The sequence below is a fragment of the Triticum urartu genome, chromosome 6A (assembly GCF_056163025.1).
Source record: "Triticum urartu cultivar PI428250 chromosome 6A, HENAU_Tu73, whole genome shotgun sequence".
Taxonomy (NCBI): domain Eukaryota; kingdom Viridiplantae; phylum Streptophyta; class Magnoliopsida; order Poales; family Poaceae; genus Triticum; species Triticum urartu.
The window spans coordinates 193695008-193719287 of NC_141878.1; the positions used below are offsets into that span (position 1 = coordinate 193695008).

General features: G+C 43.6%; 1 protein-coding gene across 2 annotated transcripts; it reads left to right on the forward strand.

The window, feature by feature from the left end:
• The first annotated feature begins 17090 nt into the window (after positions 1–17090).
• LOC125515790 (serine carboxypeptidase-like 45) lies at positions 17091–20595 on the forward strand. Of its 2 annotated transcripts, XM_048681290.2 has the most exons (10): positions 17093–17608; positions 17850–17951; positions 18091–18186; positions 18421–18513; positions 18612–18691; positions 18778–19059; positions 19184–19311; positions 19465–19557; positions 19976–20093; positions 20176–20595. In XM_048681290.2, exons 1-10 carry the CDS (start codon positions 17347–17349, stop codon positions 20326–20328), a joined length of 1407 nt encoding a protein of 468 aa, XP_048537247.1. In that variant the 5' UTR covers positions 17093–17346; the 3' UTR covers positions 20329–20595. The 2 variants fall into 2 exon arrangements, with proteins under 2 accessions (XP_048537248.1, XP_048537247.1); XM_048681291.2 differs by lacking the exon at positions 20176–20595 and having other exon boundaries at positions 17091–17608; positions 19845–19976.
• Positions 20596–24280: the final 3685 nt, after the last annotated feature.

Consider the following 24280-nt stretch of genomic DNA (forward strand, 5'->3'; position numbering starts at 1 on the left):
GGGGGAAGAGATCCTTTGGGCAAGCCTTGTTGAGGTCTTTAAAATCAACACACAGGCGCCAGGATTTGTCCTTCTTTGGTACCATCACCAAGTTTGCTAGCCAGTCCGGATGTTTTATGTCTCTAATGAATCCGGCCTCCAATAGCTTGGCTAGCTCCTCTCCCATAGCCTGTCTCTTGGGTTCGGAAAAACGCCGAAGGGCTTGTTTGACAGGTTTGAATCCTTTTAGGATATTTAAGCTGTGTTCGGCCAGCCTGCGTGGGATCCCTGGCATGTCTGAAGGGTGCCAGGCGAAAATGTCCCAGTTCTCTCATAGGAACTCTCGCAGTGCGGCGTCTACATCAGGGTTCCGTCGTGCCCCGGTGGAAGCTGTTTAATTGGGGTCCGTTGGATGGACCTGGAATTTGACTATTTCGTCAGCTGGCTTGAAGGATGTGGATTTGGATCTCTTATCGAGTATCACGTCATCCCTGTTAACCGTGGAGCGCAGCGCAGTCAGTTCCTCGGCCGCTAAGGCTTCGGATAGTGCCTCAAGGGCTAATGCGGCCGTCTTGTTTTCGGCCCGGAGTGCTACGTCCGGATCACTAGCTAGAGTGATAATTCCGTTCGGCCCGGGCATCTTAAGCTTCATGTACCCGTAATGGGGTATTGCTTGGAAGATTGAGAATGCTTCTCGTCCCAGTAAAGCGTGATATCCGCTTTTGAACGGGGCCACCTGAAACGTGACTTCTTCAGACCTGTAATTATCCGGCGTGCCGAACACCACGTCTAGTGTGATTTTTCCTGTGCAGCGCGCTTCCCGACTGGGGATTATTCCTCTAAAGGTTGTGCTGCTTCGCTCGATGCAGTTCCAGTCTATTTCCATTTTTTGAAGTGTTTCCTCATAAATGAGGTTCAGTCCGCTGCCTCCATCCATGAGCACCTTGGTGAGGCGAAAGCCGTCCACTATGGGACTGAGAACCAATGCGGCTGGTGCTTGGGCTGTTCGGAATCTAGGTTCATCACTTGCGTTGAAGGTAATAGCAGTGTCGCTCCATGGATTTATTGTTGCAACTTGATAGACTTCGGCGAGGCTGCGGAGTGTTCTTTTTCGCATACTGTTTGATGCGAAAGTCTCGAAGACTGTGAGAACGGTACTGGTGTCCTCGGGCTGGCTTTCTGCGGCCTCCAGAATTAAGAGGTCCTCGCCAATTTTGGCCACCTGCCGGAGTATCCAACATGCTCTAAGGCTGTGAGTTGGTGTGGCGTCCTCTGTACTGTGGATTCTACAGGGTCCATCCAGCCACCTTTCCAGTATGGTTCCATGCCCTGTAGAGGGTTTTGGCTTTTTGGTGTTTATCCCGTGTGTCCTATGATGATGCACCCTCTAAGTTCGGACGGGATTACTATTCAAGGCCGGATTATCCCAAAATTTTATTTCAGTTTTCCAGGCGCTTTCCATCGCACAATATTTTTGTACTATGGACGCCAAGTCAGCGAAGCGTGTAATATCACGACGACTTACGGCATTAAGGATTCCCTCGTCCGTGCAATTACTGCAGAAAATTGAGATTGCGTCTCCCTCGCGGCAATCCTTTATCCTGTTCATAACCAGGAGGAATCTGGCCCAGTAATGATGTACTGTTTCCTCGGGCCTCTGCCTGATTTGGGAGAGATCGCTTATGTTCGGGTGGGCGAGTGTCGTTGAATCTGAAACCTCACCCAATCCAAGATTCGGAGGCCGAAGAGTTTCCGAACTCTGAAGTTCGGATTCTTGGATGTTGTCCAACGAATCTAGCCCGTTGCCTGATCCTAAGCTCAGGTCTTGAGTTACATCCTCCTCTCCGCATGTATCCGGCTTGGAGGAGTCGGGAATTCGGACGTAGCTAGACCTTAAAATAGATGAAGGGTCGTCGCACTGCGCCTCTACCACGGCAACGTGGTGGGTGACTTGGGGAGAGTTAATTTCTCTTAGATCGGGTTTAAGCCCATCCTGGTCGTAATCCGTAACGACCCCCAGGGCGGCGATGCGATCCAAGAGCTCGTTTACGGAAGAGAGCTCCGTTGGATCTAGCTGCTCGACGAGCTCCGAGCCGACGTGTAGGTTGCTTTTGATGACCCGAGAGGTCACCGTCGGCGCAACAGCCGAACAGGCGGTCATGAGGAAACCACCTAGCCGGAGAGTTTGGCCGACAGCCAAGGCTCCCTTAGCAACGGTGCCGTCTTTAAAGACGGGAGGAGGCATCCTTCCTGATTGCGACGGCACAGAGGAACTCTCAATGAAAGCACCAATGTCGGTGTCAAAACCGGCGGATCTCGGGTAGTGGGTCCCGAACTGTGCGTCTAGGCCGGATGGTAACAGGAGGCAGGGAACACGATGTTTTACCCAGGTTCGGGCCCTCTCGATGGAGGTAAAACCCTACGTCCTGCTTGATTAATATTGATGATATGGGTAGTACAAGAGTAGATCTACCACGAGATCAAGGAGGCTAAACCCTAGAAGCTAGCCTATGGTATGATTGTTGTATATGGAGTTGATGTCCTACGGACTACTACCCTCCGGTTTATATAGACACCGGATAGGGTTAGGGTTACACCGAGTTGGTTACAATGGTAGGAGATCTTGAATATCCGCATCGCCAAGCTTGCCTTCCATGCCAAGGAAAGTCCCATCCGGACACGGGACGAAGTCTTCAATCTTGTATCTTCATAGTCCAGGAGTCCGGCTGAAGGTATAGTCCGGCTACCCGAACACCCCCTAATCCAGGACTCCCTCATTGAGAATAACTAACCATAATATTATCTAAGAGTTTAGTAGCATCTCCTAAAGTGATTTCCATAAAAGTGCCTCCCGCGGCCGAATCTAAAAGATTTCTAGAAGCAAAATTCAATCCGGCATAAATTTTTTGTATAATCATCCACAAATTCAAACCATGAGTAGGGCAATTACGTATCATTAATTTCATTCTCTCCCAAGCTTGTGCAACATGTTCATGATCAAGTTGCTTAAAATTCATAATATCGTTTCTAAGAGAGATGATCTTAGCAAGAGGAAAATACTTAGAGATAAAAGCATCTTTGCACTTGTTCCATGAATCAATACTATTTTTAGGCAAAGATGAAAACCAAGCTTTAGCACGATCTCTAAGTGAAAAAGGAAATAGCTTCAATTTAACAATATCATTATCCACATCTTTCTTCTTTTTCATGTCACACAAATCAACGAAGCTATTAAGATGGGTAGCGGCATCTTCACTAGGAAGGCCGGAGAATGGATCTTTCATGACAAGATTCAGCAAAGCAGCATTAATTTCACAAGATTCAGCATCGGTAAGAGGAGCAATCGGAGTGCTAATGAAATCATTATTGTTGGTATTGGTGAAGTCACACAATTTACTATTATCTTGAGCCATCGCGACAAACAAGCAATCCAACACACAAGCAAACAAAAAGCAAGCGGGCAAAAAGAGGCAAATAGAGAAAGAGAGGGAGGATAGAGAGAGAGGGGGCAAATAAAACGACAAGGGTGAAGTGGGGGAGAGGAAAACGAGAGGCAAATGGCAAATAATGTAATGCGGGAGATAGGGATTGTGATGGGTACTTGGTATGTTGAATTTGGGCAGACTCCCCGGCAACGGCGCCAGAAATTCTTCTTGCTACCAATTGAGCACTGCGTTGGATTTCCCCGAAGAGGAGAGGATGATTCAGCAAAGTAGCATAAATATTTCCCTCAGTTTTTGAGAACCAAGGTATCAATCCAGTAGGAGGCTACGCGTGAGTCCCTCGTACCTACACAAAAACAATAGCTCAACTCAACCAACGTGCTTAGGGGTTGTCAATCCCTTCACGGTCACTTACGAAAGTGAGATCTGATAGAGATGATAAATAATATTTTTGGTATAGAGATGCAAAGTAAAAAGTAAAAGGCAAAGTAAAAGCAAAGCAATAATAAAGTGATGGAGATTGATATGATGAGAAAGAGACCCGAGGGCCATAGGTTTCACTAGTGGCTTCTCTCAAGAGCATAAGTATTCTATGGTGGGTGAACAAATTACTGTTGAGCAATTGACAAAATTGAACATAGTTATGAGAATATCTAGGTATGATCATGTATATAGGCATCACGTCCGAGACAAGTAGACCGACTCCTGCCTGCATCTACTACTATTACTCCACTCATCGACCGCTATCCAGCATGCATCTAGAGTATTAAGTTAAAAACAGAGTAATGCCTTAAGCAAGATGACATGATGTAGAGGGATAGTTTCATGCAATATGACAAAAATCCCATCTTGTTATCCTCGATGGCAACGATACAATACGTGCCTTGCTGCCCCTTCTGTCACTAGGAAAGGACACCGCAAGATCGAACCCAAAGCTAAGCACTTCTCCCATGGCAAGAACAACCAATCTAGTAGGCCAAACCAAACTGATAATTCGAAGAGACTTGCAAAGATAACCAATCATACATAAAAGAATTCAGAGAATATTCAAATATTATTCATAGATAGACTGGATCATAAACCCAAAATTCATCGATCTCAACAAACACACCGCAAAAAGAAGATTACATCGAATAGATCTCCACGAGAGAGGGGGAGAACATTGTATTGAGATCCAAAAAGAGAGAAGAAGCCATCTAGCTACTAACTATGGACCCGTAGGTCTGAAATAAACTACTCACACTTCATCGGAGGGGCTTGGATGATGATGTAGAAGCCCTCCGTGATCGATGCCCCCTCTGGCGGAGCTCCGGAACAGGCCCCAAGATGGGATCTCGTGGATACAGAAAGTTACGGCGGTGGAATTAGGTTTTTGGCTCCGTCCCCGATCGTTTGGGGGTACGTGGATATATATAGGAGGAAGAAGTACGTCGGTGGAGCTTCGAGGGGCCCACAAGGCAGGGGGCGCGCCCTAGGGGGGGCGCGCCCTCCACCCTCGTGACCGCCTCGTGGCTTTCTTGATGGACGGTCCAAGTCTCCTGGATCTTATCTGATGAGGAAATCATGTTTCCAAAGGTTTCATTCCGTTTGGACTTCGTTTGATATTCTGTTTCTCCGAAACACTGAAATAGGCAAAAAAACAGCAATTCCGGGTTGGGCCTCCGGTTAATAGGTTAGTCCCAAAAATAATATAAAAGTGGAAAATAAAGCCCAATATAGTCCAAAACAGTAGATAATATAGCATGGAGCAATCAAAAATTATGGATACGTTGGAGACGTATCACTGATCCCATCAAATCAAATAAAGGGCCTCAGGTAGCTAAATAAAAGGCCCAAAAAGCCCATAAGTAAATGTCGATGAGTCCATTCCCAGGCCTAAACCATAATTATATTTAGCCTAAGAGAAAACACACACAGCCAAACGCATCATCCCTCATCCGTTCGTTTTCCAATTCGCATCTCTCCTAATCGACTCTCCTCTTGCTCGCCGCCTTGTCCGCCGCATGCCGCCAGCAAGCAGGCCGTTGCAGATCCACAACAAGTACAATTGTAGCCCAAAATTATGGTAATTAGATTATGTCGCCACATCTTCTCTCTCTCTTGTACATGTTCTATCTAGATTGTTTGCCTAGTACGATAGTTTATTTTTTTGCCCTAGGTTTTTATTTGTTTTTCTCCATCGACTTTGATTGATCTAGGCTATCGAACAGTATTAATCAAAGAGAACTTGGTCATAGTATTATTCAAAGAGAACTCGATCGTCAGATCTAGATATCTGATACAGGCATATCAATGTCACCCATTAGACGTAGGTATGTCTTGCACTTTTCAGTTTTTAATTCAACATAATATGTGATATGTGATACTATATTTCTTATTGTTATATTGTTTATGGGTGCTATACTTTTTGTCGCAAATAGACTTTAATCTTCATAAATTAATATCAAGTTCTCATAAAGAGTGAATGAGCGAACCCAATGGCAAAATTTTCTGGCTCCATCACTTGGTTCTATCATGTATGCAATGCTGTGTACCAGACCTGATGTGTACCTTGCTATAAGTTTAGTAGAGAGGTACCAAAGTAATCCAGGAGTGGATCACTGGACAGCGGTCAAGAACATCCTAAAATACCTGAAAAGGACTAAGGATATGTTTCTCGTTTATGGAGGTGACAAAGAGCTCGTCGTAAATGGTTACGTTGATGCAAGCTTTGACACTGATCCGGATGACTCTAAGTCACAAACCGGATACGTATTTATATTGAATGGTGGAGCTGTCAGTTGGTGCAGTTCCAAGCAGAGCATTGTGGCGGGATCTATGTGTGATGCACATTACATAGCTGCTTCAGAAGCAGCAAGTGAAGGAGTCTGGATGAAAGAGTTCATATCCGATCTAGGTGTAATACCTAGTGCATTGGGTCCAATGAAAACCTTTTGTGACAATACTGGAGCAATTGCCTTGGCGAAGGAATCCAGATTTCACAAGAGAATCAAACACATCAAGAGATGCTTCAATTCCATCCGCGGTCAAGTTAAGGAGGGAGACATAGAGATTTGCAAGACACATACGGATCTGAATGTTGCAGACCCGTTGACTAAGCCTCTCTCACGAGCAAAACATGATCAGCACCAAGGCCCCATGGGTGTTAGAATCTTTACTGTGTAATCTAGATTATTGACTCGAGTGCAAGTGGGATACTAAAGGAAATATGCCCTAGAGGCAATAATAAAGTTGTTATTTATATTTCCTTATATCATAATAAATGTTTATTATTCATGCTAGAATTGTATTAACCGGAAACTTAATACATGTGTGAATACATAGACAAACAGAGTGTCCCTAGTATGCCTCTACTTGACTAGCTTGTTAATCAAAGATGGTTAAGTTTCCTGACCATAAACATGTGTTGTCATTTGATGAATGGGATCACATCATTAGAGAATGATGTGATGGACAAGATCCATCCATTAGCTTAAGCATTATGATCGTTTGGTTTTATTGCTATTGCTTTCTTCATGACTTATACATATTTTGACTATGAGATTATGCAACTCCCGAGTACTGGAAGAACACTTTGTGTGCTATCAAATGTCACAACGTAACTGGGTGATTATAAGGATGCTCTACAGGTGTCTCCGATGGTGTTCGTTGAGTTGGCATAGATCAAGATTAGGATTTGTCACTCCGAGTATCAGAGAGGTATCACTGGGCCCTCTCGGTAATGCACAACACTATAAACCTTGCAAGCAATGTGACTAATGAGTTAGTTATGGGATGATGCATTATGGAATGAGTAAAGAGACTTTCCGGTAATGAGATTGAACTAGGTATGATGATACCGACGATCGAATCTCGGGCAAGTAACATACCGTTGACAAAGGGAATGATGTATGTTGTTATGCGGTTTGACCGATAAAGATCTACGTAGAATATGTAGGAGCCAATATGAGCATCCAGGTTCCGCTATTGGTTATTAACTGGAGATGTGTCTCGGTCACGTCTACATAGTTCTTGAACCCGTAGGGTCCGCTCGCTTAATGTTTGATGACGATTTATGTTATGAGTTATGTGATTTGATGACCGAAGTTTGTTCGGAGTCCTAGATGAGATCACGAACATGACGAGGAGTCTCAAAACAGTCAAGAGGTAAAGATTCATATATTGTAAGGTTATATTCGGACATCGGAATGGTTCCGAGTGATCCGGGTATTTTTTTTCGGAGTACCGAGGGGTTACCGGAACCCCCCCCCCCTCGGTGAAGTGTTGGGCCAACATGGGCCTAAGGGAGAGAGAGGGAAGACCACGGGAGGTGGCCGCATGCCTTCCTCCTTGGGAGTCCGAATAGGACAAGGAGGAGGGGGCGACGCCCCCCTTCACTTTCCCTCTCCCTCTCCTTCCTATTCCCTCCGGTGGAAGAAAGGAAAAGGGGCGGGGTGAATCCTACTTGGACTAGGAGTCCAAGTAGGACTCCCCCCATGGCGTGCCCCTCCTGGCCGCCGGCCTCTCTCCCCCTCCTTTATATACGTGGCCAGGGGCACCCCAAAGGACAAGAGACAATCTCTTAGCCGTGTGCGGTGCCCCCCTCCACAGTTTGACACCTCGGTCATATCGTCGTAGTGCTTAGGCGAAGCCCTGCGCCAGTAACTTTATCATCACTGTCGCCACGCCGTCGTGCTGACGGAACTCTCCCTCGACCCTCTACTGGATCAAGAGATCGAGGGACGCCATTGTACTGAACGTGTGCTGAACACGGAGGTGCCGTACGTTTGGTACATGGATCGGTTGGATCGTGAAGACGTTCGACTACATCAACCGCGTTACTGAACGCTTTGGCTTTTGGTCTATGAGGGTACATGGACACACTCTCCCGTCTTGTTGCTATGCTTCTCCTAGATAGATCTTGCGTGATTGTAGGATTTTTTTTTTGAATTACTATGTTCCCCAATAGCAGCCGCCATGCGTGTGCTAACAAGGTGCATGAGCGCGGCCGCAATCTGCGACCGGGTGGCCAAGGCATCCCAAACAGCCACTGTTGCTTCTCAGGTGGCAGCAGCAGCATTTGCCTCGGGGATAGCAACTGGCGAGAACGGCACAGCAGCAGTACGTTCGGCAGCGGCGGCCTTAGCCCTGATGGAGGCCGCCCATGACCATGTCAAGGCCGCCCACACCCAGCTCGTGGTGGTCGCCGCACAAATCGAACGAAGCTTCTCTGACAACGGTCGGCAACCCATGGCCGAAGAGTTAGCAATCGCCGAGAGCGTTCGAGCAGCCGCCCATTCCTCCGCCGCATACCTTGCCACGATGGAGCCCGTCCAAGCCCAGATCGCGACCGCCCACGCCCAGCTCATGGCAGCCTTTTCCAAAGAGATGGCGGACGCGGATGGTGAGATGCTTGCCCAGTATGGTGCAATGGATGCCATGGAGCCCCTTCCCTAGGAGACCGTCGGGTGCGAGCTGGACATGGAGGAGGCGGTGGAGATCGACGAGCATCAGCCCTAGTAGTACTCTCTGTTTTGTTTAATTAAGAGCGTCGGTATTTAATTTGTTAGAGTAATGTTTAGGTTAGCAATCTCCATTTAGTTGATGAACTTGCTTGATTAAGAAGTGTGGGTGTGTTGTAGTCTCCTTTGTGTACCCAAATTTCAATGACGTGGATGACCACAGTAACCAGGGAAATTCGAATCAAAATTTTTTACGTTCAAACTCATCACAAATGGCTTAAGCTATCTGAATCGTTTGTGATGTTCACATACCGTACATAGTTCTAAATAAGGGACCGTGTCTGATGAAACTTTGCGCACCAGTTTTTTCACTGAACCAATTCAAAATTTTTGGCTTCCGCGGAAATATCTACCTCCCCGCCCTCTCCCCCTTACCAAAATCCACATTTCCCTTATTTCTGCCTTCCTTTCTAAGTTAAAACCTTCACTCCTTGCTTGCAGCGCCGCCTCCTCGCCGGTGACCCTCCTTCATGCTGCTCGGCCTCGTCTATCCAGGCAAGTAATCCACACCCGACCCCCATCCTCCTCCTCCTTCCACATCGCACATGCCCTGACCGCCAGCACAACACCTTCCACCCAAATCACCGACCCCTCCACCAAATAAGCGCCACCCTAAGCCATGTTACACGTTGTATAGGCAGGAGCTCAATGAGCATTTGGCTGTGGAGAAGCAAATCACGGCCACACACACGGATGAGGTCACGATGGCTGCCATTCGTGTCGACCCCCAGATCTTGGAGGAGCACCTTGCCATTTTATAGCTACGTCAGTTAAGCATGCTCGGTTTACCCGTTGCGTGTGTTGCGCCTGCCTTTCCTTTACAAATTCTAGTGAATTGTGCTATCTAATTTTACCATGCAATTTGTTGCTCTAGTGTATTCTATATGCCATGCAATGTTGTGCTCACTTATTAACTGTTTGCTTAATTAGTTGTCATTTTCAGTTAACCGTTTAGTTCAATTATGCAAATGTGATATTCAATTCTTCATGCTGCAATTTTGTATTGTCTTTCATGTGAGAAATGAATTGAATTTATCTTTACAAAATACATGAGAAACGAATACAATTGCTATATTTCCAAGTTGTCAAGCATGCTTGGTTTGGTTAACTGGCTGATCTTCTAGTATGTTATACATTGTGCAATGTGGTGCTCAGTTAAGGTTTGGTTCATTTGTTGTGGTGTTCAGTTAACTGTTTGGTTCAATTCTTCAATGCGATGTTCAATAGTTGTGGGTGCATTCTGTTATTGTATACCATGTGAGAAGTAAATCGAATTTGGTTGTACTAAATACATGAGAAACAAATACAGTTGATATATTTCCAAGTTGTTAAGCATTCTTGGTTTGGTTAAGTGTCTGATCTTCTATTAGGAGTATGTTATATTGTGCAATGTGGGGCTCAGTTAATGTTTGGTTCATTTGTTGTGATGCTCAGTTAACTTTTTGGTTCAATTCTGCAATGCGATGTTCAATTGCTATGGGTGCATTCTATTATTGTATACCATGTGAGAAATAAATTGAATTTGACTGTATTAAATACATGAGAAACAAATACAATTGCTATATTTCCAAGTTGTTAAGCATGCTTGGTTTGGTTAACTGTCTGATCTTCTATTAGGGGTATATTATATTGTGCAATGTGGTGCTCAGTCAATGTTTGCTTCATTTGTTGTGGTGTTTAGTTAACTGCTTGGTTCAATTCTGCAATGCGATATCCAATTGTCGTGGGTAGAATTTTGTATTGTTGTGCATGTGAGGAATAAATCGAATTTGGCTGCACTTAATACATGAGAAACATATACGAGTGCTATATTTCCTTGTTCTTAATCATGCTTGGTTTGGATAAATTGATGTTCCATGTGGCTTGAATTAATCTGATAAATCTGCAATCTATTTATTTTTCATCAACATATTTTACTGATAGCATGCGAACCCTCACTTAACCTGATGAGTAACTATCTTAGCAGGAAAACAATGGGAAGCACTGAGATTTACAATCGAGGTTAGCACATGCATGGTTCGTTGTCTAATAACACATTATTGTGCAATTGCAGAAACCATTCTAATATTTAGGTTTTTAACAATTTGGTCTTGCACATGTAGATCCTGCTGTCAGTGGTTTTGACCCACTGTTCGATCCTTTTTGCATATGGAGAAATGAGTTGTCCATGAATATTAGTCAAGTCAAGAAACTCAGAAAGATTGTTAGGATAAATAAATTAGCAACAAAACACAACAATATCTTTGTCTACACAATGAAGAAGACATCAGTTCACTACAAGATGGTACTAACTAATTATACCTTACCTTTTTTTTATTCCTTTGCCCCATTTTCAATATAGAGAAGATATTTATGCACATCGTTGTTTTCAGGCCTTTCCAAAACGGTTCACTAATGATTACCTCTCAAACCACTTCTATGGTCAGGAGGCGAGGAAGGTTTTCATACAACACCCACGATTCAATATTTAAGTGTTCCTGAAGAGGACGAAGGATCGATGGTCAATCATCCATAGGCACTGGGCCTAAAGTTGCAAAGACCTTCAACATCAAAAGCTCAATATTCGCCTTCCGCTTCAGCAGTTTTCTAGATGAGATACATCTGTCTATGAACCATCTATGATGCTAATTTCGAAAGGTTCTAGATGTTGCATGTGAAACTTGGTGCTAGTGCAGTTGTGTAATGGGGTAGCTGAGTGCTGAAGCTATATGATGTTGTACTCTGATGTATTTTAATTATGAAATTATGCTTTCTTATTATGGAAATGAAATATATTCTGTTCTCAATATGAAATGTCAATTAGATTAATAAATGGATTATTAATAATAGGGCAATTAGCCTGCTAACGGCCAATTAGCCTGCTGATTGAGCTTTTCTATTGCAAATGGTTATTGAGAAAACACTGTGGGCGATGATCTCAGGCATCGCACATAGTTTTTAGAAATAAACCGTGTTGGATCAATGAACAATCACACACGACATCCTCTTAAAAACTGTTTGCGTTAGGCCACCTTATGCAAACGTTTACCACATAAAAACTGTGTGTGATGGACATCATTTGCCACATAGTTTATTCTACGCACAGTTTGTGATGCATTCAATAACGCAAACGATAAAATTGTTAATTTCGTGTGCAATGGCAACGCTATCACAAACAATTTAACGGGGAAAATTGTGTGTGGTGTACCTGTGAACGAAAACGTTTTTCTTGAAGCTACTGTGTGGGATGTATATACGAACGGAAACGTTTAGCGGAGACTGACTGTGTGGAATGGACTTACGACCGGAAATGATTTCGTTTGTATAATTGTATTTTTTTAGCACTACTATACGCATTGTTCAAGAACTCGGCCGAGTTACCATTTAAATGCCCATTTAATCGCTACTCAGTGCCTAACTGAGGCGAATAGCACATACTCGGTTCATTAAATGGTCAAGCCGATTAACTGGCATTTAATCGGTTGTCATATGATTAACTGGTTGTCAAACCGATTAATCGGTTATGGGTCACGTAACTGAAGCGGCATCCATAAAAAAAGGAGGGTAACCGAAGCGGCAATCCATGCCATTATTTGGCATCGTAACCAACAGTGCTGCACCCTCCCTCTCCCAAATTGCAGCACCCCTTCCTCTCCTGACTCCTCACGAGTCACAACCATGGCTTCTCCTCGCCGGCCCTAGCCACTACCGGCGATCTCCCTGCTCACGTCGCCGGCCCTAGCCGCCTTCTCGACCCCCATCCCCTCCCATCCTCTTCTCCCCGTCTCTCCTCCAGCCCCTACCTGCAGGCTGCTGCAGCGGAGACATAGGACAGGCAGCAGCAGCAACCTAGGCGAGGCTGTAGTGCCGGGGACCTAGGCCAGGCAGTAGCAACCTTGAACCATTTATGATCCATAAGAACAAGACCTTATTTTGCTACTTTATTATGCACTTATGTAGTGATGCTTGTGATGCGACTATATGAGTTGTGAGAACTATTTGAGTATTTGTGGTCTGTGAACCTTATTACCTATTATGCTATTTGTGTTGAACCTTGTAGTGAATTATTTCATGTTCACATGTGTGGCTGCTATTTATCTTGCTATGTGTGGCTGCATATTGCCATGTTGTGTGGCTGTCATTTTAATTTATCTTATCATGTCTCATGTGTGGCTGCTTGGTGTCACATGTATGTCTGTCATTTACTCATTTATCTTGACAAGTTTAGAGCATATACAAATGCATATCTATCATCAATTCTGTAGGTTTGTTGCCTTCCGGTTTGGATGCATCATGACCAAACCGTCCAGGTAACAATTCTACCTCTGGTACATGCTTTTTGTATGCCTACGACATTATATTTTAGTATAAATGCATAATACGTAGTTGTGAGCATTGGATTATGTGGTACAATACGTGAAAAACTAGTTACATGTTGCCAATATATTCTCATATGCAGCCGATTAATGATCAACCGATTAATTTAGTTAAATGGCTGATTAACCGATTAATCGCTAATCAGTAGTCGACCGAGCAGTTACCAGTTACCGAATTCCCGAACAATGACTATACGTATAATCGAATTTGACCGCTCACCGGTCGCACACGACCTCATTTTGCCGAGCGTGTGTGCCAGGAGTGCACATCCTCGACGGTTTCTTAGTCCTGTGGGAAGGACCCCCTATCGTAGTCACTCACTAGGCGACGGTTCAGAACACCGTCGCCGAAAAGGATTAAAAACCGTTTGTATAGCACCTCGCTGTACAAGTGACAATTGCATGTGTCGCCCCTGACTGCAACTGCATATCTTCAACATGACTGCCACTTCGTGTTTTTTATCGGGTGGGAGAATGCAGTTGCATGACTGCCACTAGACACACAACTGCAAGTGTTGCCCCGGCTGCAACTGCATGTCTTTATTTCTTAACACATGGTAAATTTACAAGAGTTTGCACTGGTCACATGGTATATTTAGATTGTTTATATTTTCATATATGATGGGAAAATCAAGAAAATGGTGTAATGTTTCCACGACGTCATGGACGGCTCTAATAACCCTCCCTCCTCTCCCATCGTCGATGTCTACACAGAGGGCTACAACCACTCCGGCCGCAAGGGCAAAGGACCAGTGAGAAAGTGGCGAATTCATTCCTTGGCCCTCTCCAGTTCCATTTGTGTATCTAGTAAATTTAGCTTAAATCTTTGTCCGTTTGCTGGCTGAAATGTGATGTTCAAACTATGTATTTTGGTCTATATTAACTGCCAGTTTGTTTATGTTCGTTTGTTCTATATGTTCCATAATTTCATAAATGACATGTGTAGCTTATTTCAGTGTTGTGTGAATAATACGGATTTAGAGCATCTACAGCCGAACGACCCAAACACTCCTCAAACGTCCGGGCGGCCCGCCCGGTCACTGCCGGTCATGATTTTTTGACCCAGACGAACACCTCAAACGGGCCTCAAACGTCCGGACTGACCATCACCCCTCATATCCAGCCCAAATATGGGGCATATATGGGGGCGTCCGGGCACACTCACCACGTCAGACCCGGCCCAGGCTGGCCCACCCGCCCCCACATATATTTGTCCCCATCCGCTCATCAGACCAAAACCTAGCCACTTCACTCCACTCCCTTCCACTTCCCTCCGCCACCCAAGCTCACCTCCGACGATTTTCGGCCTTCTCCGGCATGGCAGGTAGCGGATCTGACTCCGATCAGTCCGGTCTGTCGACTGGGGTGTCATCTCATGCGGGTTGGAGGAGGCAATGGGGGTCGGCATTGCACTCCGCCGCTCTCGGGAGGACAGCGCCCGACCGATGGATGGATCTGTCCGTCATGACTCCACAGCGTCGGCTCAACGGGCGCTTGGGTCCTCTGGGGCTGGATCCTCGCAGTCCCGGCAGCCGGAACCCCACTCCTTCCCCATCAACGGCTGGGCAGACTATGAGTCCCACCGGGAACGGGCAGCCCGTCGTGGGAAGGAGAGGATAAGGGCCACCGAGGCCCGTATCGCGGCGGAAATGGCGGCGGCGGAGGCGGTTGATGCGGCGGCGCGGGCGGCCGCAGAGGAGGAAGCCATCCGCGCCCGCCTTGTGAAGAAACGACAACAGAGGAACACACGCGCACTCGCCCGAAAGAAGAATCGGGCGGTCCGTGCCATGGCCGGCCTGTCATTGAAGGAGGAGAAGGCGGACAGTGATGGCGAGGACAACTCCGACGACGAGCAGATCCGACTCGGTCCGTACTGCGCCTTCGACCGGTACTTGTCGAGAAGGACGACAAGGACGCCAGAAAGGGCAAGAGCAGCCGTGAATGAACTCCACCATAGCCAAATATGCCAAATTTTGATAGTCAGATGACATGTTTAGTTAGTAGTGATAAAGTAGTTGTACGATGTGTGTGCATCAACGTGGTTGCATGAGTTTATATTAATTTAAGATACATAATAATTAAGATGTTTGAATGTAGATTACATTATTTAAAAGTGTTCGATCAATAGCCGCGGGCGTTTGAGGGTGGGATTTGCCCATCGCCGCCGTAGATGCTCTTAGAGGACCGTATATCAGGTGGACGGCTGTGGGCGTGAGAGTTGACGATTGATGACCGGGTTTGAGGTGCACCTCCGTGGGCGGACAAAGGGGCCGGAATAGCTAGCTACGTCTTGCTGTTGATGCAGAAATTGCAGATGCTCTGAGGCCTGTGCCGGGCCCCTGCATCGACCGCGCGGTGCGCGCGTCCGCTAGTGACTCGTGACGCCTTGATAAACGGGCCTATGTTTCACTCACTCAACAGTGTTTCCGGTGGCATCTACTACCTCCTCCCGAATTATAAAATTAGCCGTTGCAGGCGAGCGGCACACCCCCAAGTACCGACACACCTGCGTTGGGCAGGGGCTAGAGATCATAGCAACCACACGGCCTTTTATCCCCCTCGTAAAGCGACCAGTCACCCTGACCTGTTCCTCCGATAACCGTATACCGAGACCGAGACCAGCATAAATCCAAAAGCAACCGAATGTTTTCGAGCATAAAAGAAATGGCCACATGAACGAACGAACGAACCTCTTCTTCGTTGTCCGTCATGTTTGCACAAGACAGCAGTTTAAAAAGAGCGGGACTGTGGAAGCCCCGGCTAAAAAGCCCACCTTTTGTAATGCGGGAAAGGCTTTTGCCCTTGGGTCCATCTTGTCCCTCCCCCCCACCCGTTCCTCTCGCGTGTCACGTGGCCGTTGCATTATTGGTTTCCGTTTATGTTCCCGAGGTTAATTTTGAGCTGCAGCACTCTTATCAGTTTGATGTTGTATTGTGTAGACAGATGTGACGAGTGTCAAGTGTGCAAACGGATTGTCATTTGCTTTGTTGCAGGTGTGCAAACAGTCGCTAGATAACATGTTTTTAAATCAGCCTTCATGTTTCCAAGGGCAGGAATTGGCTAAGTTTCCCTTGTTTTTAGGGATCTTTGGACCCCCTTGTAAATTACTTTTTTATGTTAATGAAAATATACAGTAGAACAATTGTTCTACGGTTTTTGTTAAAAAAACTTAGTATCAGGCAGTATATACCGTAAGCATTTTTAATGAAAAAGAAGATACATAGTACAATTATTATAGCGTGTGCCTAGTGGCTACCTGGCCACGCGCTGTCGTGTCAGCGTGTTGCTTGTCCCGACAATGCACATGCAGCAGTCCTTTTAGACGAATATAGTAAGCACCTATGTGCAGCAGATTTCTTTGCGTCGATCACCCGCTAACTGTGGAGACAAGATCCTAAGGAGCTTATCTTTCGCACAAAGTAGTCTGAAATGCTAAGGCTAGTCATAGCGGGAGTAACTTAGCAAATAACATAACACATTTAAAACAAGTTTGCTTATGTGGCATAGAGTTAATGAAGAAAGAGGTATTTGGAATAACATAATATGTTACTGTAACATAACGCAACCCAAAACAAAATAAGTCTATAATGTAATAAATGCAATCATCTATGATATTACTTTTATGTTACTTTGCACTATAAAGGTAGTACTACCGGAAAAGCAACAAAATAAGTTACTCCCCATCATGACTAGCCTAATGCTAATCTCATAGTGCAATCTTAGGTCAAGTACTACCGGAAAACATGCATAATTAATGAAGTACTAGCAGTGTACTAGTACCTTTTATATTCTAGCGCGAGCGCGTGCTCCAAGCAGACAGAGGTCTCGCTGCTGCATCTGCCAGTTCCACTCTCTCCCCCCTGCTCCTCCCACTGAATCATTCGTCTTTTGATTATTTTTCATCTCCTACATCGCTCTCCTCTCGAGGCAAAAAGACCAGACTTGACTCAACTGCCTCCTTCTCAGTTCTCACTCCCTCCCCTCCCTCGCCGTCCAATCCCCTCTTACTCCAGCCAGCTCCTCCCGCTCCTTTCTCCAGCCAAACCCTCTCTCACTACCTTGAAGACAATGCCGGCTCTACTGTGCTGCCGCTGCAGGCCATTGGCCATGGCGGCGCTGCTACTCATTGCTTCACTTTGTCATCTGGTTTCTTGCAATGGAGGAGGAGGAGGCAGGATCACAAGGCTCCCTGGGCAACCCGAGGTGAGCTTTGGTCAGTACTCGGGCTACATCGAGGTGGACGGCAAGGGGAGCAGGGCTCTCTTCTACTACTTCGTGGAGGCGGAGCTTGATCCCGCCACCAAGCCCCTCGTGCTCTGGCTCAACGGAGGTGAGTGTTCCTGGTGCATCCTGTGCCATGGCATTCTCTGCTGAACTCTTTGGCTTTCATGGTGTATCCTGCTCCCTGCTTGTTTGCAATCAAGTTAAATATGTGCTCCCTGCAGTAGATTTTTTTTTCTCCTTTCATATTTTCTTCTTTGGCTAAGCTCTGTCGAACCAGAATGTGATCCGAACTCTGGTCCAGCATTCATTTCTGGAGATATCATTGGTTCGATGGTTTCCTTGTTTAGGACCTGGGTGTTCTTCGCTTGGTGTAGGGGCCTTCTCAGAGAACGGCCCTTTCAGGCCCAGCGGGCAGGCGCTGGTGAGGAATGAGTACAGCTGGAACAAAGGTGCGTGTGAGGCCGATGAGTGCTCCCTATCGACCTTTTTCTGCAACCCTGCATGCTAATTCCAATTCACGAGCCTTTTGTTGGCCCAATAAAGTTGCCACATGCCTCACTGTTTTGGTGCTCTTGTGTTGCCCTGCAGAAGCTAATGTGATTTACCTGGAGACACCAGCTGGTGTTGGCTTCTCCTACTCCGCTGATGCTGCCTACTACCAGGGTGTGAATGACAACATGACAGGTAGGAGTGCTGGCTACTGAGGTTTATTACTGAATGTTTTCTTGCATCTGTCTGAATGTTGCTGTTTTCTTACTGGATATATAGACGACTGCCTTTTCGTAGATAGTACACCATTTGTAGGAAATAAGTTCTTACCACTTTAATAGCGGTTGGACTTATGTTTTGTCTGGAAGTCTTAAGCTCTTGAGTGGGAGTTATGATGGGCACTGACATTTCTTTACTGAATGAATAAAGCAATGGGCAATATGGTGTTCATGCAAAGGTGGCTTGAAAAGTTCCCACAGTACAAGGGCAGAGAGCTATACATTGCTGGAGAGAGTTATGCCGGTACATACATATGTACACCTTCATTTACAGTCTTATTAATAAAAAGTGAACAACTCTTGGCATTCTCTAAATCTTCAGATGCTCTTTGCATGTAACAGGGCATTACATTCCACAACTTGCCGAAGTCATGGTTGAGTTCAATAAGAAGGACAACATCTTCAACCTCAAAGGACTTGCTGTAAGGAAAACCTCAATCAGAATAAACCGATTCGCTGTTGATGCATTTTACTGTTTCTGACTGAAACATTTTTGTTGTTGGTATAGTTGGGCAATCCTGTTCTTCATTTCACCACCGACTTCAACTCGAGGGCAGAGTACTTCTGGTCCCATGGCCTCATTTCAGACTCAACATACAGGATTTTCACGTCTGTTTGCAACTACTCCCGCTACGTCAGCGAGTACTACGGTGGATCGCTTAGCCCGCTTTGCGCGAGGGTGATGAACCAAGTAACCCGAGAGACTAGCCGGTTCGTCGACAAGTACGATGTTACCCTCGACGTCTGCTTGTCTTCGGTGCTCTCTCAGTCAATGATCCTCTCCCCTCATGTATGCTCGTAGTCACAAACTGATCAGAATCCGTATCATAGGGTAGCTATCTCTTATCTTATTTTTGAGAAAGAAGGCAGCTATCTCTTATCTGATGTGGCAACAATGTGGCTGTGTTGTGCAGAAGCGTGTCGGGCACCGCATCGACGTCTGTGTGGAGGACGAGACGGTAAACTATTTGAACAGGAAGGATGTCCAGGAAGCGCTCCATGCGAAGCTCATCGGCGTAAAAAACTGGGCAGTTTGCAGCAGGTATTGAATCTACAGATTAATTTAACATGTTTTAAATATAATGTGACCTTTCGAGAAAGAAACAGATTAATAAGTATATGCATGCAGGTACTTTGTGTATATGCATCTGTTATATCTGACCGTAGTTTGTCATGTTTTTCTGTTTTGTTACAGTGTTCTTGAGTATGAGCTCCTCAACTTGCAGATTCCAACAATCGACATAGTGGGATCACTGGTCAAGTCCGGCATCAGAGTACTAGTTTACAGGTATAGAAGGATAAATGATTAAAAGAGTAGCCCTTTTTTTCTCATATGCATCATAAAGGTCAGGAATATCTTGATAGGAAACAAAAAAGATTACAAAACCTTGTGTTTCACTGCCTTTAGCCATCGTATTAAAATACTGGAACTTTCTTTGTGGGGCCCTGAAATTGAGGAATCAATGAAGATGAAGAATCATGTGTTTAGCATTGCTGTAAAAAATAGAATAAAGGATGGAAAAGTATATAGAATTGGGACTTGACACAAGGTTTTGGAACATTGTACTTTGCCAGCTTTATATCATGGTACAAATTTGCACCAGAACCTTTTCCTTCGGACGGTCCTCTCAAGTCTCAACTTTGGGAAGCATGAAGCTCAGGCCTAAATGATGTAACATGTGGCATTTGTTTGCTTGTAAATTCAGTGGCGATCAAGACTCGGTGATCCCTCTAACGGGAAGCAGGACACTAGTGCAGAATCTAGCGCGCGATCTAGGCCTCAAGACGAGCATCCCGTATCGAGTTTGGTTCGAAGGGAAGCAGGTGACAACACAAACATACCGTGCAAACTGAAGAGCAAGTTATGTAGCATTTTCTTCCAGTGCTGAACGATCTTCCTATGCAGGTTGGTGGGTGGACTCAGGTATACGGTGACAAGCTCTCCTTCGCCACCATCAGAGGGGCCTCACATGAGGCGCCATTCTCACAGCCTGAACGCTCTCTTGTGCTCATCAGGGCATTCCTACAAGACAGGCCTCTTCCGGAAACCTTCTCATGATAGTGGATGTTGCCTCTGCAGCTATGAAAAGAGTTGCTAGTCCTGATTAATTCTGCAAGGGGTTTAGTTATGTAAGAATGTGTCTGCTTTGTTCTTCATGTTCCTAGCTGTCTCAAGCTGCGGTAGTCGCATTGCTCTAAAGGTTTTGTCTCTCTTTCTCCTGTATTCGAGGCTTGGTAATTGTTCAAAGAAGATCCAGCCAGTTCTTTTTGTGCTCTTGTATGTAAATTACCTTTATCACCTTGTCTCAAGCGTGGCTTTGCCGTCTGACTCGCCTTTGTGGGAAGGTTTGAAGTAGGTAAAATCACGAGCGTGGATTTTTGAAGCATGGTTGCATTGGAGCACCTTATTTTAAATAGTTTAAAATTCACATTTAAAGTTCCAAAAGAATCCGAAAATAATTCTACATGATCATATGCATGTATATTACATATGTGTAAAGTTTGGTGATGAAATAATGGTGATTTACATATACATGCATTGTTCGTATAGCCATCTGCATATGTGACACTTGTGAGGCATTGTACCCACTACTTATCACACTACAAAAAAGAGAACCACAATAACCAACTATGGCATTCTAATGTTTGTGCCCATTTACTTCTTTTTTTGTTTTTTTTCTACATCAGTTCGCGGATGGGCCAGCCCATTGTTGAACCGGTCCTTTTATCACTATTTCTTTTTCTTTTTTCTTTTTCTTTATTTGTTTCTTTTTTCCTTTTAAAAAATGGTCACACTTATAAAATTTTGTTCAAATTTTCAAAAAACTATTGCTTTTTAAATTTTATTCATAAAGTAAAATATTCGCTTTTTAAGAAAACTATACAAATATATCAAAAAATTGTTCGTTTAAATAGAAAAATGCTCACATCAATATAATTAAATTTCTGAACATCTATTAAATAGAAAAATTGTTCGTTTAAATAGAAACATGCTTACATAAAAAAAGAACACTTTTAAAATTTCTGAACATCTATTAAATAGAAAAATAAAAATGAAATATATCAACCAGTGATCGGTTTTTCTTCTTTTTCATTCTTGTTTTTTTCGCTTTTCGTTCCTTTTCTTTTTCAAAAAATGCTCACATCAATATAATGGACAAAAAAATTTCCACACACTAGCATCACCATGCCTAGCATCCATGATAAATTCCATTGAATTCTGATAATTTATGCATTTTCTTGGGTTTTCCTGGTCAAAAAACCCTAAAACACTAACCAAACGTGACACAATGTGCGTTCAATGTCCGAATTCCTTAAAATTTTGCATGGAGGCCTTTCGATGAGTATGCCCACATGCATGCAAAATTTGGTTTAATTTCATACATGCCAAGAAGCACACCATGTTCAAAGGTGATGGTTTGGGTAGGCCGGTAGGGTAAGTCTGGGTGCACTTTTTCCCACAAGAATAAATGACCCAAATTTTTCCCACACACTAGCATCACCATGCCAACCATCCATGATAAATTTCATTGAGTTTTGACATTTTATGCATTTTCTAGGGGTTTTCCGGTGAAAAAATCTAAAACACTAGCCGAATGCAACACAACATGTGTTCGGTGTTCAAATTCCTTCAATTTTTGTGCAGAAGCCTGCCATGAACAAGTCCACATGCTGGAAAAGTTTATTATCAATTCATGCATGGCCTAAAGCACACCGTGTTCAAAGTTCCTTTATTTCACATCATTAAAATGGACCCAATTTTTTCCACACACTAGCATCACCATGCCAAGCATCCATAATAAATTTCATCAAGTTCTGACATTTTATGCATTTTCTAGGGTTTCCTAGTGAAAAGCCCCTAAAACACTAGGTGAACGTGAGGCAACGTGCATTCGATGTCTGAATTCCATCAAATTTTGCGTGGAGGCTTGCCATGAGCATGCCCACATGCGTAAAAAATTTGGTGTCATTTCATACATGGCAAGAAGCACATTATGTTCAAAGGTGGTGGTTCGGGTAGGCCGGTAGGGTAAGTCTGGATTCACGTTTTTTTTTCAAATCAATAAAATGGACCCAATTTTTCCCACACACTAGCATCACCATGTCAAGCATCCATGATAAATTTCATTGAGTTCTGGCATCTTATGCATTTTCTAGGGTTTTTCCAATGAAAAAACTCAAAAACACTAGCCGAAGGTGACGCAACGTGCGCTAGGTGTCTGAATTCCTTAATTTTGCATGGAGACCAGCCATAGCATGCCCACATGCTGGTAAAATTTGGTGTCATTTCATGCATAGCAAGAAGCACGTCATGTTCTAAGGTGATGGTTCGGGTAGGCCGGTAGGGCAAGTCTGGATGCACCTTTTCATATCATTTTAATGGACCCAATTTTTTTCCACACACTAGCATCACCATGCCAAGCATCCATGATAAATTTCACCGAGTTATGACATTTTTTGCATCTTCTAGGTTTTTTTCGGTGAAAAAAACCCAAAACCACTAGCCGAACGTGACACAACGTGCGTTCAGTGTTTGAATTCTTTCAAATTTTGCATGGAGGCCTGCTATGACCATGCCCACATGATGGCAAATTTTGGTATCATTTCATGCATGTCAAGAAGCACATCATGTTTAAAGGAGGCGGTTCGAGTAGGCTGGTAGGGCAAGGCTTTTGTCATTTGCAATTTCTATCATTACAATCAACATGAAAATTTTCCTATATCCATTATTTCTTTCAATTTTTCGACAATTTTGGAATTTAAAATTGTGTATGAAAATTTTATAAACATGAACACTTTTTTTCAAAATTCTTAATAAATTCCCAAGTATTGATGTTGTACACAAATTGCAAACCACATACTTTTTAAAATTTAATAAAAAAATTTAAAACACAAACACACATTAAATTTATGAACAAAGAATTCGAAAATGGGAACATTTTTTTAAATTCTAGAATTTATAATTTGTAATTTTTGAAGATAATAACATTTTTCGGTATTCCAAAAATATTTCAAAATTTAAAACAGGTTTTAAAATGAATAATAATGTTCTAGAAGAAAAAAGAAATAATATAATAGAAAATAATACGCTCAAGCCTTGCCCAACCGGGCGACGGCATAGCTTCCTCCGGGTGCCTGTTGGGTCGGCCAAAATATTCGCCTATTTGAGAAAAGTTCATCAATTTTGCAAACGAATGTTTATGCACTTGAAAAAAAAGAGATTTTATAAAACATTTGTAAAATTTGAAAATTGTTCCTGGGTGTGGAGAAGAGTTCATGAATTTGAAGATAAAGTTTGTGTATTTAAAATGTTCACGAACTTAAATGGAAAAAAATTTGAGTTGGGCGGAAGATTCCGTCTTATAGTACCTTTCTTTTGACATTGTTCAAATGGACCACATTTTTTCTAGGGCCTTGTATCACCATTCCAAGGCACCTGCCAAATTTTTGTGATTTCGGCAATCCTGCATTTTCAAATAATGTTCGTGCTTTCAAAATTTATTTGGAATTTATAAAATAATCATCTACTCATTTTTTCTACACAAATACAAAAAATCTGAGGATATTGAAAATAAATTGGTTCCAACTTTTGTTCATATTTTCTGTTTTTGTTTCTTGAAATTTAAAATTTTGTAATGTTTTTTTAAATGTTCATGTTCAAAATTTTGTTCGCTATTTTTAAAATATGGTCATGCTATGACATTCTGAGAAATTTTAAAGACAAGAACAATTTTTGACATATCCTTACAATTTTTTGAAAATGTGAATATTGATAGTTTATGAACAATTTTTAAAAAGCAAACAATTTTTAAAATGCTGAACAAAATATTATGATCATGAGCATTTTCTAAAAAAGGAAAAAAGAAACGAAAATAGGTAAAAATAAAAAAGAATAGAAAAAACAAAAAAGAAATAGTGAAAAAGGACCAATTCAACAATGGGCCGGCCCAGCCGCAAACTGAAGTAGAAGAAACAAAAAAAAAGTAAATACACACAAGCATTAGAATGTC

Coding starts and splice junctions, on each gene's coding strand:
- LOC125515790 (XM_048681290.2), top strand. CDS start 17,347: ATGCCGGCTCTACTGTGCTGCCGCTGCAGGCCATTGGCCATGGCGGCG. Junction 18,187..18,420: donor TGTGAATGACAACATGACAG/GTAGGAGTGCTG, acceptor GAATGAATAAAG/CAATGGGCAATATGGTGTTC. Junction 19,060..19,183: donor CAATGATCCTCTCCCCTCAT/GTATGCTCGTAG, acceptor TGTGTTGTGCAG/AAGCGTGTCGGGCACCGCAT.